The sequence below is a fragment of the Castor canadensis genome, chromosome 6 (assembly GCF_047511655.1).
Source record: "Castor canadensis chromosome 6, mCasCan1.hap1v2, whole genome shotgun sequence".
Classification (NCBI taxonomy): Eukaryota; Metazoa; Chordata; class Mammalia; order Rodentia; family Castoridae; genus Castor; species Castor canadensis.
Window position 1 is genome coordinate 143,315,768 of NC_133391.1, and position 14,138 is coordinate 143,329,905.

Sequence of the window (14,138 nt, forward strand, 5' to 3'; positions counted from 1 at the left end):
AGCCCTTTTTGTGTTGGGTATTGTCAAGATAAGGTCATGAGAACTATTTGCCCTGGCTGGCCTCCAACTTCACTTGTTTCAATCTCAGCCTCCTAAATAGCTAGGATTACAGGCATGAGCCACTGACACCCACTTCCTTTTTTATTCTTGAGGTTGAATGCTTCATTTGCCCATAAGACTTTGTGTTTTCTTCTTTTTAAAATCGCCAGTCTCTATCCTTTGACCATTTTTTTTAACTTGGAGTGGTGTCCTTTCCTCCTTGCAAGAGTTCCTTTATATTCCAGACGTCAAACTCATGTTGATTTCCAACACTGCAAATGTCATCTCCCCTTCTGCCCATTGTCTATTAATGTCATGCTGTCATTCCATGAATGTAAATAAATTTCATTATAATCAAATTAATTAATTTTTGCTTTATAATTTATGCTTTTTAAGTTTTGTTTAAGAAGTCTCTGCTCTTAGGAAATAAAAGTGTTCTCTTATTTTTTTCTATGAATTTTGTTACATATTTTGGTCTTTGCCCTCTTTACAGTCTTGCTTTGAAAACTTGGTAGAAATCTAGATTTGTTGCCTCATATAAGGAATTTTCTCTTTACCGTATTCTAAACCATCCACCTTTTTTCATCCACCTATACTATATCAATTCTTTATGTGTATGTATATCATAAGTATGTATTTGTACATTTGTATGTGTTACAGAGCTCTCTGGTCTATTCTATTGGCCTATTCATCTGTTCTTATACCAACACTACACTATTCTCACTATAATTGCTCATAATATTATATTGTTGCTTTTAATATTAGAATATGTCTTAATATGTGGTACAGACATTCCATTAAATTTTTGAGCAACAAAATATTTTAAAAATCTAATTAACATGATTTGTTTGATACATGAAAGCAAATCAAATGAATCAAAACATGTGAACTACTTGGGTTTTTCTATAATACTTTGCTCCACAAAAGCCCAAAAACCAAATGTACATAAATGGAATAAAAGGTGCCTTAATTATTTTTTGGCTTCTGCATTATTTTATGAAATCCAATAAAATGATTTTATAATCAAGTTACAGTAACAAAAATCCATTGCAAAGAACTAAGGCACACGTTCTATTTCATACTTTTATGTCTTTGATAAACCATTAGTTGTACTAGATTACCAACTGTTTTTGATATTATTGTATCCAATAGTCACACATTAAAGTGTTTCTTAATTAAAGTGCATTAAATTAATTCTTTTTTAATCCTTTAGGTGCTGGAAATCTAGAGGAGGTCAGATATTTTTTATTTCTCTTCTTTAATTATATTGCTAAAATTATAATGTTTAACAATTATTGCATTTCACTTCTTATTGGTATAAACTAAACAAATACAAATTTTTAGAAAAAGTGGTGATATCTTTCAATTTTAACCTTATTTCATGTAAAATTCTTGAGACAGTAGACACCAATCAGTACACTGACTCCTAGTAATTTTATAGTGCTGAACTCCTGTCTGTAACTGCACATCTGGATAACATAGCAAAACAAAACATGAAATCTTTTCATGCTTGCTTTCCTAGTCTATCTCACAACACACGCACATACACAATTCAGACAAGCCAAACTTACATATGCTTAAATTACGTAAACTCATAAGTACTTGCTTAATGAAATATTTTATCAATGAAATATGCATGTGTTTCTTTTTTGAATAGTCAAAATTAATCATTATGTATGTTTTTCTTGACAGGATCAAGAAAGTGAAGGAGAAACATATGAAGACATGTATGAATTATATTTCTAAAATAATAGTTTTCTCTAAGATGAATATAAGGTTTTGTAAGAGGAAGAAAGGGTATACAATGACACTAGAAAGGGAAAACTTTATTTATTCAAATGACTGACATATAATGACAACCCTTATTTTGATGTAAAGGACTAAAATTTATTTTCTTCTCTGAGTCCTTCCACAGAGAACTCTGCTAACTTGCTATCATGTGAGAAGCCAGAGACCTGCAGACCACTAGAGAGACTACAGGCAGGGAATCAAACAAGAAATCTGTATTTCTTGCTCTTGATGTATCTTTAAGCAAATGAATTAATTTATGGGTTATACCTTCTTCACCTGGACACAGGGTCACTGTGAGATACAGTTTAACATAGCACCCAGATCCCAAAGTTCCAGCCCGATGAAAAATGCCTCCAAAATAGATTTCTATGTGACAAAGAAATTTCTTGGAAAGTGGGTAAAGTAGAAATGAACTCTTTTTAAATCATATGTTGAGTTCAGGCATCTTAATTTTCTCTATGTAGTTCTTATTCAACCAATTCTGACTAAATGTTCTGAATGTGTGCAAAGTGCCTGCATGCATGCTTAGGCATGCCTGTGAAAGAGAGATTAATAATTCTCTTGACGCCAACATGCAAGAAGGACAGGGCTTTTCTGATCAGTGTCTTCCACTTGCTGGCACAAATTTTAAGGGGCAGCAACTTGAGATGTCACTGGAAGGTAACCTACTATCAAAAAAAAAGTCTTGCTCAGCCAGGATTTTGACAAACCTTGGCTTTTTGCCTTCATCTATAGTTCATCTGTGCTGGGCAGAAACTTCTTTGGATAGTGAGCCCTGGTGCATCACCTACAGATGTGGGAGCAACCTAACAATTTGTTTTCACAGAGAAGCATCCAAAGAACGAGATAAGAAACGGGAAAAGGAGGAAAAGAAGAGATTAGAGCTGGAGAGAAAGGAACAGAAAGAGAAAGAAAAGAAAGAACAAGAACTAAAGAAGAAATTTAAAGTAAGAGCTTGCTTGTCGATGGGTAAAAGAGTAACATCTTTTTGTAACTCAGATGAGGAGCACTGTTTCTGAAAACTTACATAGTTGGACAATTATTTATTATTTTTGAAACAGCACATATCTTCATAACAGTACTTTTTGCCTAACACACCCTTTATCCCTGCACTAAAAAAGGAAATGCAATAAAATCCAAATAAAGCATAATTTGGGGGTTAAAAGTAGTGGATATCCAGGACATTTTATATTGATTAAATGAGTGAATACTCCATTACTCAAACTCAACTTGGCTCTCCAATTTACTGCATTAGCTGTTAGGTTTCAGTCCTTGAAGCCAGTGCACAGTGTGAAAGATTTCACAGAAAAATAGAATTTTAAGCAGAAGCAAAGTTTTATTTGCTTTCCAGAGGGGGAAAGGGGGCTGATACGTAGAGGAATGAGGTCAGGGCTGGGGTTTATAAGATTTGAGATGTAGGAGGAATGTACTGCTGTTTGTGTTTTTTTTTTTGGTTCAACTGACTGTTCCAGAAAGCGACTAGGAAGACCAGTTTTTCAGTGTTTTGCCAAGGTGGTCGTTTGTTAGCCTGTACCATCTTTTCTATGACCTCATGAGGTCAAATATGTTGTCAACAGGATGCACGTGGGGTTCCACTTGAGTTCAGAAAAAGTTTCTATAAAACAGTAAAATAGCCTTCCTGCCTGACGAGATGGAGTCCTTTACAATATGGAATAGGTTAGGCTAATTTGAGTTGAGGGACTACATTAGCTATTAGCCTACTTATGCCAACCATGGGTTTAGGACCACACACGTTGATGTTCTGGTGGCATGAAATGCAGTGATGCAAGGGGCACAGGTGTCTTCTGGACAGACCTGTCTCAGAGTAGCATTTCTTTGAGTTACTCCAGTTGTTGGTGTCTGGACCTGACCTACATTCTTGCTTTTATTTTCAGCGTGTATACATGCTGACTTGTGATACCTGCTGCTTTTCATCCCTCTTTGTCAACCTCAATTTCTGAACTCAGTCTTCTCTGATTTCTGTAATTGTGTGACTTCTATTACTAACACCACTAAATGCTACATTCACAAGCTATGCTTTCTTGGCCATACCATCTTTGCTGACGTAACCATGTGGTATGGATCTGGCATCTGAAATATAATTAGGTTGACTATTTGAATTACAAAACTATTCTTTAAAAAGAATTCAAATAACGTTTCCTTTACATTTTTACTCTTCTAGAGAATTTAATATATCATTTGAATTATAAAAGAGTTGTGTATGTATAACTTCCCAATATAGTCATTAAAACAAAAGTTCAATAGGTCTTGCAGGGAAAACATCCATTGTGGAGCCAGTTACACAGATGTGAATTGAAATTCCAGCTGCACATGAGTCATGTGATCTTGGGCTTATTACTGAAGTTCTCTGATACTCAGATTCATATTCTTTTAGGAGAATAAATAGCACCATTTCAGAAGATTTGTTACAATATTAAGTAAAATATAACACAAGCACTATATCAATTTTAGGTTTTCATTAAATTTTATTTATATATAAATAAAATTATGATTATGGTATGAACATTAAGACATTTTACTCACACAGAATATATGGCTACCAATATTTATATTTTAAGAAAAGAATTAATTTCTTAAATGAAAATCTATATCATATACTTCATGAGAGATTGTTCATAGCTTTCAAAGAACTGTGAAAGGTTGTTCTTAGTTTCTTTTGGAGCAATAGATTTTACATTATTTCACTCATTCATTCAAATATTTTTAGTAAGAAAAAAAGAGTTAGAAGTCGTATCACTAGATCTGAACTCACCAAAGTAGAGCTTTGCAAGCTATATTTCTTCTACAAGATTTTAATTAACATTGGGTTTTTAAAATGTGAGAATTGAGTCCCAACAATATCATGACGTACATAATTTAACTTAAACTTTATGAAAATCCCTTAGTGGTACATAACTAATATGTTTTATAATTCATAGCATCATAAATGCAATAAAATAAGGTATGGCTTCTTTTAAAATCACAATGCATATTTGCATATCAAAAGATCCAAGAAATTCTGTTGAAGACACCAATTTGGGATTAGGAAATTAGGATTTTAGGATTCAGTTCTAAACTAGGATTATTCCTCCTGCTGTAAAGAAACCACCGCACTATTCAAAATATTAATTATGAAAAGCTCACATAGTATTTGCTGTTTTTTAAAGCTATTTCTAAAATATCATCTTTTTAGGACATGTCATATCTACTCCAAGTTTATAGACAAACAGGTTCCACAAAGTTTTAAAAAAGAAAGAAGCTTCATTTCTCACAAGTATACCCTACTGTCACTACCACCTACCTTTCTCTTTCTTGTTTTGGGCCTGCAGAGAACATCAGAATAACTACGCAAGTTGCTCTTTGTGCACGTGAGACTCTGGGTTCAATCAATCGAAAGAAAGAAAGGAAGGAAGGAAAGAGAAGGGAAGACGGAGAGAGAAAGAAAGAAAGGGGGGGAGAAAGAAAGGAGAGAGAAAAAAGAGGAGAGAGGGAGAGTGAAGAGAGAGAGAGAGGAGCAGAGAGGGAAAGAGGAGTGGAGGTAGGGAAGGAGGAAGGAGAGAGGAGGAAGGAACTCAAAGGAGAAAAACCTCCATCTACCAAACAAACCACCAATGTATCCCATCAAAACACATAGCAGTCGTCATGGATGGTTGTACACATGCAATATCAGTTATTAGGGGCTGCCTTTGCAGGTCTGGGGCAGTGTTCTTATGGTCAACAGATCCCTACCTCTCTCTCCTGGACCACAAGCACCTGACTTTTGCTGGTCTTGCTTGGCATCAGTGATTTTCCCCCAACCCTCCCTATGAGAGCACTCACCAAGAATGACATACCCTCAACTTCTAGTTGAGTGCTATAAACATCGGATACAGGCGGGCTAGCAAGTTATGGACTTATTATCATTCAAAATTGCATTCCTTAAAGGTTTTCTAGGAAACCTGTTAATTTTTGTTTCTCATTGCAGCTAACAGGCCCCATTCAAGTCATCCATCAAGCAAGAGCTTGCTGTGATGTCAAAGGTGGAAAGAATGAACTGAGCTTCAAGCAAGGAGAGGAAATTGAAATAATCCGTATCACAGATAACCCTGAAGGAAAATGGTTAGGCAGAACAGCAAGAGGGTCCTGTGAGTGCACATTTCCTCATGACCTCAAAGGATTTCTTTTGCATTCAATAGTACACATTCACTTTCTTCCAGAAGTGTAAGCATTGAGTTAGGAGTATGTTCCTGGATGGACAGAGTTAGGAAAAATTTTAAATGACAAGTATAGCTCCCTCTTCACTTCGTCTGTGTTCTTTTAGTGAGAAACAATGTAAAGTTCTACACTATTCTAGAGAGGATCAAAGATTCTTCATTTGGGCTGGCAGAGTGGCTCAAGTGGCAGAGTGCCTGCCTAGCAAGCATAAGGCCCTGAGTTCAAACCCCAGTACCACCAAAAAAAGATTCTTCTTTTTGTGTTAAAAGGGGAAAATGTTTCATATGACTCACTTTGGAATCATTAGAATAGACTGTAGACTTGACTAATGTACAACAGGATAAGTGTTGCCCAAAGAACAGTAAAATGTGTCCAAATAGGCAGTCAAAGCAGTCTGTAAATCAGAATTGCAAACAAATAAGAGGAAATCTTTCTTAAATTTCCAGGGGCTTGGGCATGCTAGGCAAACACTCTACCAATGAGCCCTATCTCCTGCCTTAAAGGGAAGTTTTAGAAAGCAAATATGCAATTGATATTTTGTTCACAACTTTAAAGTATTTAAGTTACAGCTGCCTGAACCTAAGTCTTTCCCTTTCTGGTAGATGGTTACATTAAAACAACTGCAGTAGAGATTGACTATGATTCCTTGAAACGGAAAAAGAATTCTTTTGGTGCTCTTCCAACAAGACCTATTGAAGATGACCAAGAAGTATACGATGATGTGGCAGAGCAGGATGCTACTAACAGGTATGTGACAGACATGCATACTGCAAGACAGATCAGACTGTCTCCTTGACAGATATTATGTTTTAAGATCATGTAGACCAGGCACAGTGGCTCACACCTATAATCCCAGCTACTCAGGAGACAGAAATGAGGAGGACTGAAGTTGAAGGTCAGCCAGAACAAAGTTAGTGAGACCCTATCTCAGTCGATAAGTTCCTGTCTGTGATACTACCTATGCAAGAGGCCATGGATATAGGGTTGCAATCCCAAATTGGCCCCAGACAAAAAACACAAGATTCCTCAATATCCCATGAACCCTGGGTATCAACTAAGGGTCCAGTTTTCTGTTGTTGTCAGGGTGACTTTTCCTCCACAAGAATAGTAGTATATCCTTTCTGGAGGAGGAAACAGATTGACAGTCTTCTCCCACATACTTCTGTATTAGCCAGCTTCACATTATTACACCCAAATACTTGAAGCATTTAATGTATAGAAAGAAAAAAGGTTGTTTCACTCATGGTTTCACCATTGCTATAAGCCTCTGGTGAAGTTGCCAGATTACAATGGCAGGGAGTACAGTGTGTCAGAGAAAACTGTTCACACAAACCAGAGAACTGAAAGTGGAAGAGCAAAAGTCCCACAATTCCTTGAATGACCTAAGACCTCCTGCAGGCTCCACCTCTCAGAAAGCTACAGTTGCTCCCAGTACCACCACAGGACCACATCTTCAACACACAGACCTCTGGGGGTATTATCCAAATTCAAACCATAACAAATTCTTCTTTCCTTCTTTCCTTTCTGAGTCTTCAGCTTCCTTTCTCTCCACATCCTTTCCCTGCTGTCTCTTTGACCTAGTTCAGATCTCTCTTTGCTCTTTCTTCTCCTCGTTTCCATTCCTTTTCTTTCTTCTGTCCTCCAATGCCTCTCTCTCTTGTGAATGACATAATCCTCTCAAGGTGAAGGAAAAGGAAGAAAAAAATCTTTCAGTCTAGTAAAGAATCCTCATTTTTCTGTGCCCATTTTATGAAATTGGGAAACCACCATTGTAATTTCAAAAAATAGAATCTTTGCTAGATCCTTTCCTGGATAAAAACATGCCTTCATTCTTTACAACTCTAACTGCAAAGAAAAAATTTTTAAAATTATCAACCATTTACAAATGTAAGTCCACAAAGTTAGTAATGTACTTATATTTTAAAGTACATTATGCTTCTTATAAAGCATATGAAGACTTAAATTTCCCTATTTTGGTGATACTGGGAGCCTTTGCTTGCTAGGCAAGAGCTCTACCAGTTGAGCCACTCCACCAGTCCTAAATTTTCTTCTTTGATCTTTCCTCATGTCATCAGTTAAGCCTATTACGTTGCTTCTTGGCAATTTTTTTTGTGAAATTTTAATTCATTTTCTTACTTTTTTTTTTTTTTTTTGAGGTACTGGGGCTTGAACTCAGGACATTCCCCTTGAGCCACTTCACCAGCCCTATCTTTGTGAAGGTTTTTGTTGTTTTGTTTTGTTTTGAGATAGGGTCTCGTGGAGCTATTTGCCTAGGCTGGCTTTGAATCACCATCCTCATGATCTATGCCTCCTGAGTAGCTAGGATTACAGGCGTGAGCCACTGGTTCCCGGCCTTAATTCACTTTCTAAAGTGAATCAAAGCCTGCTATACCTTCTTACCATGTTATGAATGTAAATTATGCAGCATATATCAAAATATGCAATGCTGCACTGAAGTTTGTGGATTATAAGTTGGCTTTAGTAATAAGAATCATATTGACTTTGTTTGAGAGTCAGTAAATGTGAGTTCCAGGTTCAGATGAAACCCCAATGGTCACATTCTACAATTTACCGAATTTTCTGGACATGAGTATGTCCACTGTATTACCATGTACAAGCTGTATTTTTATATTTCATTTTAATGCATTTCTTTTAGGAGTCTTAAAGAACCCCATTTGCATTGATAAATACTTTTACTGGTATGTATGCTCAAGAAAGTAATTTTGTGAAAAAAAAAAAAAAGGAAAGAAGTTCTTAAAAGCATTATTTCACCATAATAGGTTGACCTGTCCCAAAACTATTACTATTCATTGTTTTCATTTTATGAAGTCCATACATACCACAAAAGATATGCTCTAGTTAGTAAGTATGGAGCAGACAAGGATTGTTCTGCTTAATAAAAGGGTGAGGTTACAGGAGGTGTAGGGTTTTAGTGCTCAATATATGAAGTATAGTGCCCCAATGTTTACTAACATCTGCCCCTCTCATATGCATATTTCATAGGCAAATTTAAGAAAGAAACTGTTTTATACATGTTTTATTTCTAAAACTACAGCTGCTGCTAGCAGAGCTCTCATAACAGAACAGGCTTTGTCATTAGTAGAAAAAAGAAAGATGCTGAGTGTAGCTGGCAGCTTGCCCTGAAAGGAATAAGAAGAAAAGCACAATCCCCTCCTCCAACCTCCTCCATGCCTCCAGCATCCCCACACCCTCCACCTGCTCTTTCCTGGTCCCCTCGGATGAGGGAGTTGCCTGCGTACTTCAAACTCTGGGAGCAGACATGAGGCTTAAAAGCACGGACCCTGACAGCTGCCCTTCACTCTTTCTTCTCAACTAAAGTGGTTTCTGTAATGACTATGAAACGCTGAGGCAAAGGAAATTGCACACACAGGGGCCATTCTTCCATCACATAGCAAACCTTCTTCCTTCCATGTGTCTCTCTGCCCCACAGCCACCCACCCCCTCTTCTTCACTCACCACCTTACTTTCACTTGTGAAATATTTTACATTCAAACAAGAGAAATGAGTGGCAGTTTTACACCTGTGATTTAGGAAGTGGGTATGAGAACCTTCAAGAGGAAATATCCTTGCAGGAGCCATGGCCCATCAGAATGCACCTAATCCTTAGTGAGTGCTGGTTTCATGCTCAGAGAGAAGTGTCAGAGAAAATAGACGTGAAAATGGTGCATAAGCAAGAAGAGAGTGTACTTCAGCTTCTTCATATTTGTATAATAAAATGCAATTTTATTATGTAAATATTCTCATGTACATAATAAAACCAATTCTTACTTATATAGTAAAATGTTTATAGCATGTTTTTCTACAAAATTCCATTGCAATAGCATTTTTTACCTCTAAATGAACTGAAGATCTACATCAGATTAATGTTTTCCCCTGGCTTTTAACATTAAGGAGTCAGGTATAAGTGTATAGTTGTCCTGTATATTGTAGCATCAAACTGATAATTTGTTATTTATAGATTATCCAAAAGCCAAAAGTGAGGGAAGAAGGAGTGTAGCTAGGTATGGAAGTGACTTTGGTCAAGTCACTTAAATTCTTAGAGCCTCGGTTTCTCTCCCACAAAATGAGAGGATTGAATAGATGACTTCTGAGTTTTTCTAGACCTATAGTCTAGAACTTCTCTCTCAGAACTTTTCTCTCACAGAACTTCAACTGTGGTGAGAGATACTTGAAAGAACAGATCACCCTAAAAGCTAAAATAATGAAAGCACAGAATATTATGGAAGAAATAAGAAACAAAGGAAAACTGGACTTAGAGGCCATATGGTATAAAAGTCCCATGAAGATTTCAATTTTTAAAATGATTTTCCTTAACAAAGAAAAGTTAATGCTATTAGTTGTTATAGTTCTAAGATATTGAAAGATAACTGAAGTTAATGCAATGATAATTGCTCTATATGATTCTTGAGGTATTTTTAGTGGCCCATTTATGGAATAATGTAACAATGTACAATCCGAAAACTTCCCCATGGGAAAATGTTAAAACAAACAGTATCACTGTTTTGAGTATCCTAAGTAGTACTATAACTCATTTGATTCATTTTGTTTTTTGTTTTATTATGTTGCCTTGTTATTATGCATCTATTGTGGTAAAGAACATTTTTCTTTCTCTTCACATTTGATATACTGAGCTTTTAACTTGAGTGTTATTTATCTTTTGTATACTTCTCAATATATGTACTTCTCTTTTTGAGAGGTAAATAATTCATATATTAATTTAATATTTCTGATTTTTTTTCCTAGCCACAGTCAGAGCGGAAGTGGAGGTAAGCCACACATGTATTAGTGCTTACAAGTTTTTTACAAGTCTGCAACGTTTTTGAATATGTTAATGACAAAACACTTTACTTTGTCAATAATGAGGGGATCTCAATGAGGAGAAAGAACACTGGCCTGGGAGTCAATGACCTGTACTGTAGTCCTGGTCACCAAGTGACTCTGAACAAGTCACTTCTTTCTTCTAAGCTCGTTATGGATCCTAGGGTGATCCCACATACACACTCCCTGTGTGCACTGGGCAGTCTTGGTTTACATCAACTGTCTGAACATTCCCCTTCACGTTTAGAAACCCTTGTTTGAACGACAACTTATAAGGTTTCCTTGACTGTGGTTCCTAAAGTCCCCTGAATTTTCCAACAAAAGCACATGGAATTTGAACTAGTATCTTGCAGGGCTCAAATTCTCATAGTAAAAATTAAATTTGAAGGTCATTGTGCAGTTCCTGCGAATAAAAGGTACTTGGTAAACACTGGTTAAATAAATACTTGTCAAACAGCAGGATTCCTGAAGAGTACACAATAAGTAAAACAAGAAAGAGTTTAAGTTTAAAACACATGTACTAAAATGTCACCTTTCATTTCTTTCTTTATTTCAACACCCATCAATGTTTACAGATGCAACTTTCCTTTCATTTGATTTTCTTCACTTCTATCTTGATTAGTATCTTTTCCTAAACATTGGCTCACTGTTAATTTTTCTTTTTTTATTAAAGTTTTTTCAGTATCTCCTCACTTATCTTTTTTTTAGATGAATATCTAACTCTACCTCTTATTCAATATTCTTTTGCTCACATTTATTCTCCCTCGTTCCTTTCATCTAAAGCCCAGAGTGCCTATCTGCTATGCCTCTTTTATTTGTTACAATTTCAGCCCTAAAAATTCTTATAAAATGGTCAACAAAGCAATTAATTTACCTACTACCTATGTGAGTGTGGGAAATTAGAGTTTTTTATTTAGAAGGTTCATATGAAAGGGAGATGCCGTCTGCAGTCAAATAGGGAATATTTATCAAATATTGTCAAATTGTCAAAATCTGAGTGAGCTCCATGACTGAACTATAAAATTAACAGTTTCTTCCCTCATCATAATTAAGGGATGTTCCCCCCACCACCGGATGATGATGTTTATGATGGGATAGAAGAGCAAGATGACGATGGGTGAGAATAACCAGTGAATTGCCTTTTGTTGCAAAATGTTCACATATGGAATTTTAGTTTTGACTTCCAGTTAGAATAAAAATAGAAGATGTTAGATTTTTCTATTACATTCCTAAAGTGATTTAAATGTTTAATTACTATCAAGAGTAAATCAAGTGTAAAATTGCACCATACTTTAAATGACATGGCAGGTTGTTTAGAAGAATCTCAATTGTGGCAAAAGAAGTGAAATGTAGAAGGAATAAATTACAGGTGTGTAAATGTTTCTCCAAACATTTTTCCAATCATTTATTTATTAATCAATAATTTACTTTTACAATAATCTCTAGAGAGTTTATCAGTTACATGATTATCTGTTATATAATAACTCAGTTTAAGCAACCCAATAACTTGAGATCATTTGCTGTCTGTGGCAAAACTTGTATTGAATATTTAATCTTCTAGCTTAATAATAAATATCTTTGTATTTGTAATAATATTTTGTAAACTAGTAATCTTTTAGACTAATAATAAATTTTCTCCTTCCATTTTTAAATGGTACATTTAAAATTTATGCTGTATTGATTACTTGATTTTTCATCATAAATAACACTGAATTTAGATTTTATACTTAATCCTAACTGACTTACCTTCATATTTTAAGAACCAAGAAAAATCTCACTAAGTACTAAGAGCAATATTCAAACACTGTGATGTGTAAGCTTAATAGCACCATTTTGTTGAATGCAATGAGTTATTTGCTGCCTGAATGATCTATGCAGTATTAATTATTAGAAATCTGAATGTCCACACAATGTCTTCATGTTCTGCTGATTATTACATTCTTATCAATGCCTGCATGCTCCAAAGCTCCACACTACAGGTTGAAGAGAAGAATAACACGTGGTCCTGGGGGATTTTGAAGATGTTAAAGGGAAAAGATGAGAAAAAGAAAAGTATACGAGAGAAACCTAAAGTCTCTGAGTCAGACAGTAATGAAGGTTCATTGTAAGAGTCAACCAACCAAATTCAGTGCACCATAACTACACTAATGTTAATTTAATTGAATGCTACTAATGTTCTATAACCAATAATCAAGTCCTGATAGACTCAAGCCATCTTAATATTATTTTCCATTAATCATCCTAAACTCATTTTAGATTGATTTTAAACTCATGCATTAACTGCATAAGACCCCAATTATTCAAAACTCATATAATGTTTAAAGTTGTATTTTACTTTCCCCATAAATTTGCATAATTTGTAGGTTTATATGAACACATATGCACACACAGTCATACACACATAAACACACCCTCCATTTAGTAGAACTAACTGCAGCTTCATATCTAGAAGCTTATGATTACAATTCCAATGCTACATTTTAATTTACAGTATATTATTGTGACTACTACTTAAACTATACGTTCTTTGTGCAAAATTCATTTGCTAGAATTGAAATTTATTTTCTCTAAATATATACTTAAAGTCTTTGTAACTTTGTTCCACAATAGTGATACATTAATTCTATTTGAATTATACTTCACCTACACTTAAATAATTCTCAATATCTTATTTGTATAAATAAAAATTAAGACATAAGCCTTCTCTTTCCATTCCAAAATATGTCCTTTAGCATAAATTCCATACATAAGAATTTGAAGGATCGTAGTCATGTTTCTTAGCACAGGAAAGTCTTTCTGTTTTGTATGTAACTACTGTTGTCACCACGTTTCACAGAAGTATTTATAAACTGTTCATTCCAAATATCATTCCTAATTTTAAAACTTCTTTAAAATACCAAAGTAGTAGTGAATAAACAGTACACATAAAATTTAAGAAAACATAACAAGAAATCTTCTCTTGAACATCACTCAAATATCATCCTTACTTAGAAGTAAGTGTCTTTTTGTGCTTCAATTACATACCATGCAATTCTGATTTGGACTCAGTTGAATGAATGGTCCCTCACATTCTCCTTTAACCAGTCCTTCCTGTCAGAGGTGTGTCTGTGTTTGTGTCTGTATATATATATTTACAAGCAACAACTCAGAAAGTAATAAAACAAAAGTCTTTTTGTAGCTAAATGTTGTGACTAAATGCCACCTAATCCTGGTTTCACATCACTTGTATTAACAAGCTCTCACGCTAGTGTAAGTGAATGTTCCTCTCTTATTCT

The 14,138-nt window shown here is 35.1% G+C and overlaps 1 protein-coding gene across 1 annotated transcript in view; it reads left to right on the plus strand.

Annotated features, from left to right (window-relative positions):
* Positions 1-14,138, plus strand: part of Fyb1 (FYN binding protein 1) — a 181,140-nt gene that overhangs the window by 113,365 nt on the left and 53,637 nt on the right. Inside the window, exons 5-12 of the mRNA XM_074077883.1 lie at positions 1,253-1,272; positions 1,732-1,766; positions 2,657-2,777; positions 5,795-5,954; positions 6,627-6,771; positions 10,789-10,811; positions 11,917-11,980; positions 12,830-12,967. Of these exons, the coding sequence (XP_073933984.1) occupies positions 1,253-1,272; positions 1,732-1,766; positions 2,657-2,777; positions 5,795-5,954; positions 6,627-6,771; positions 10,789-10,811; positions 11,917-11,980; positions 12,830-12,967 (706 nt within the window). The remainder of the gene's footprint in view (positions 1-1,252; positions 1,273-1,731; positions 1,767-2,656; positions 2,778-5,794; positions 5,955-6,626; positions 6,772-10,788; positions 10,812-11,916; positions 11,981-12,829; positions 12,968-14,138) is intronic.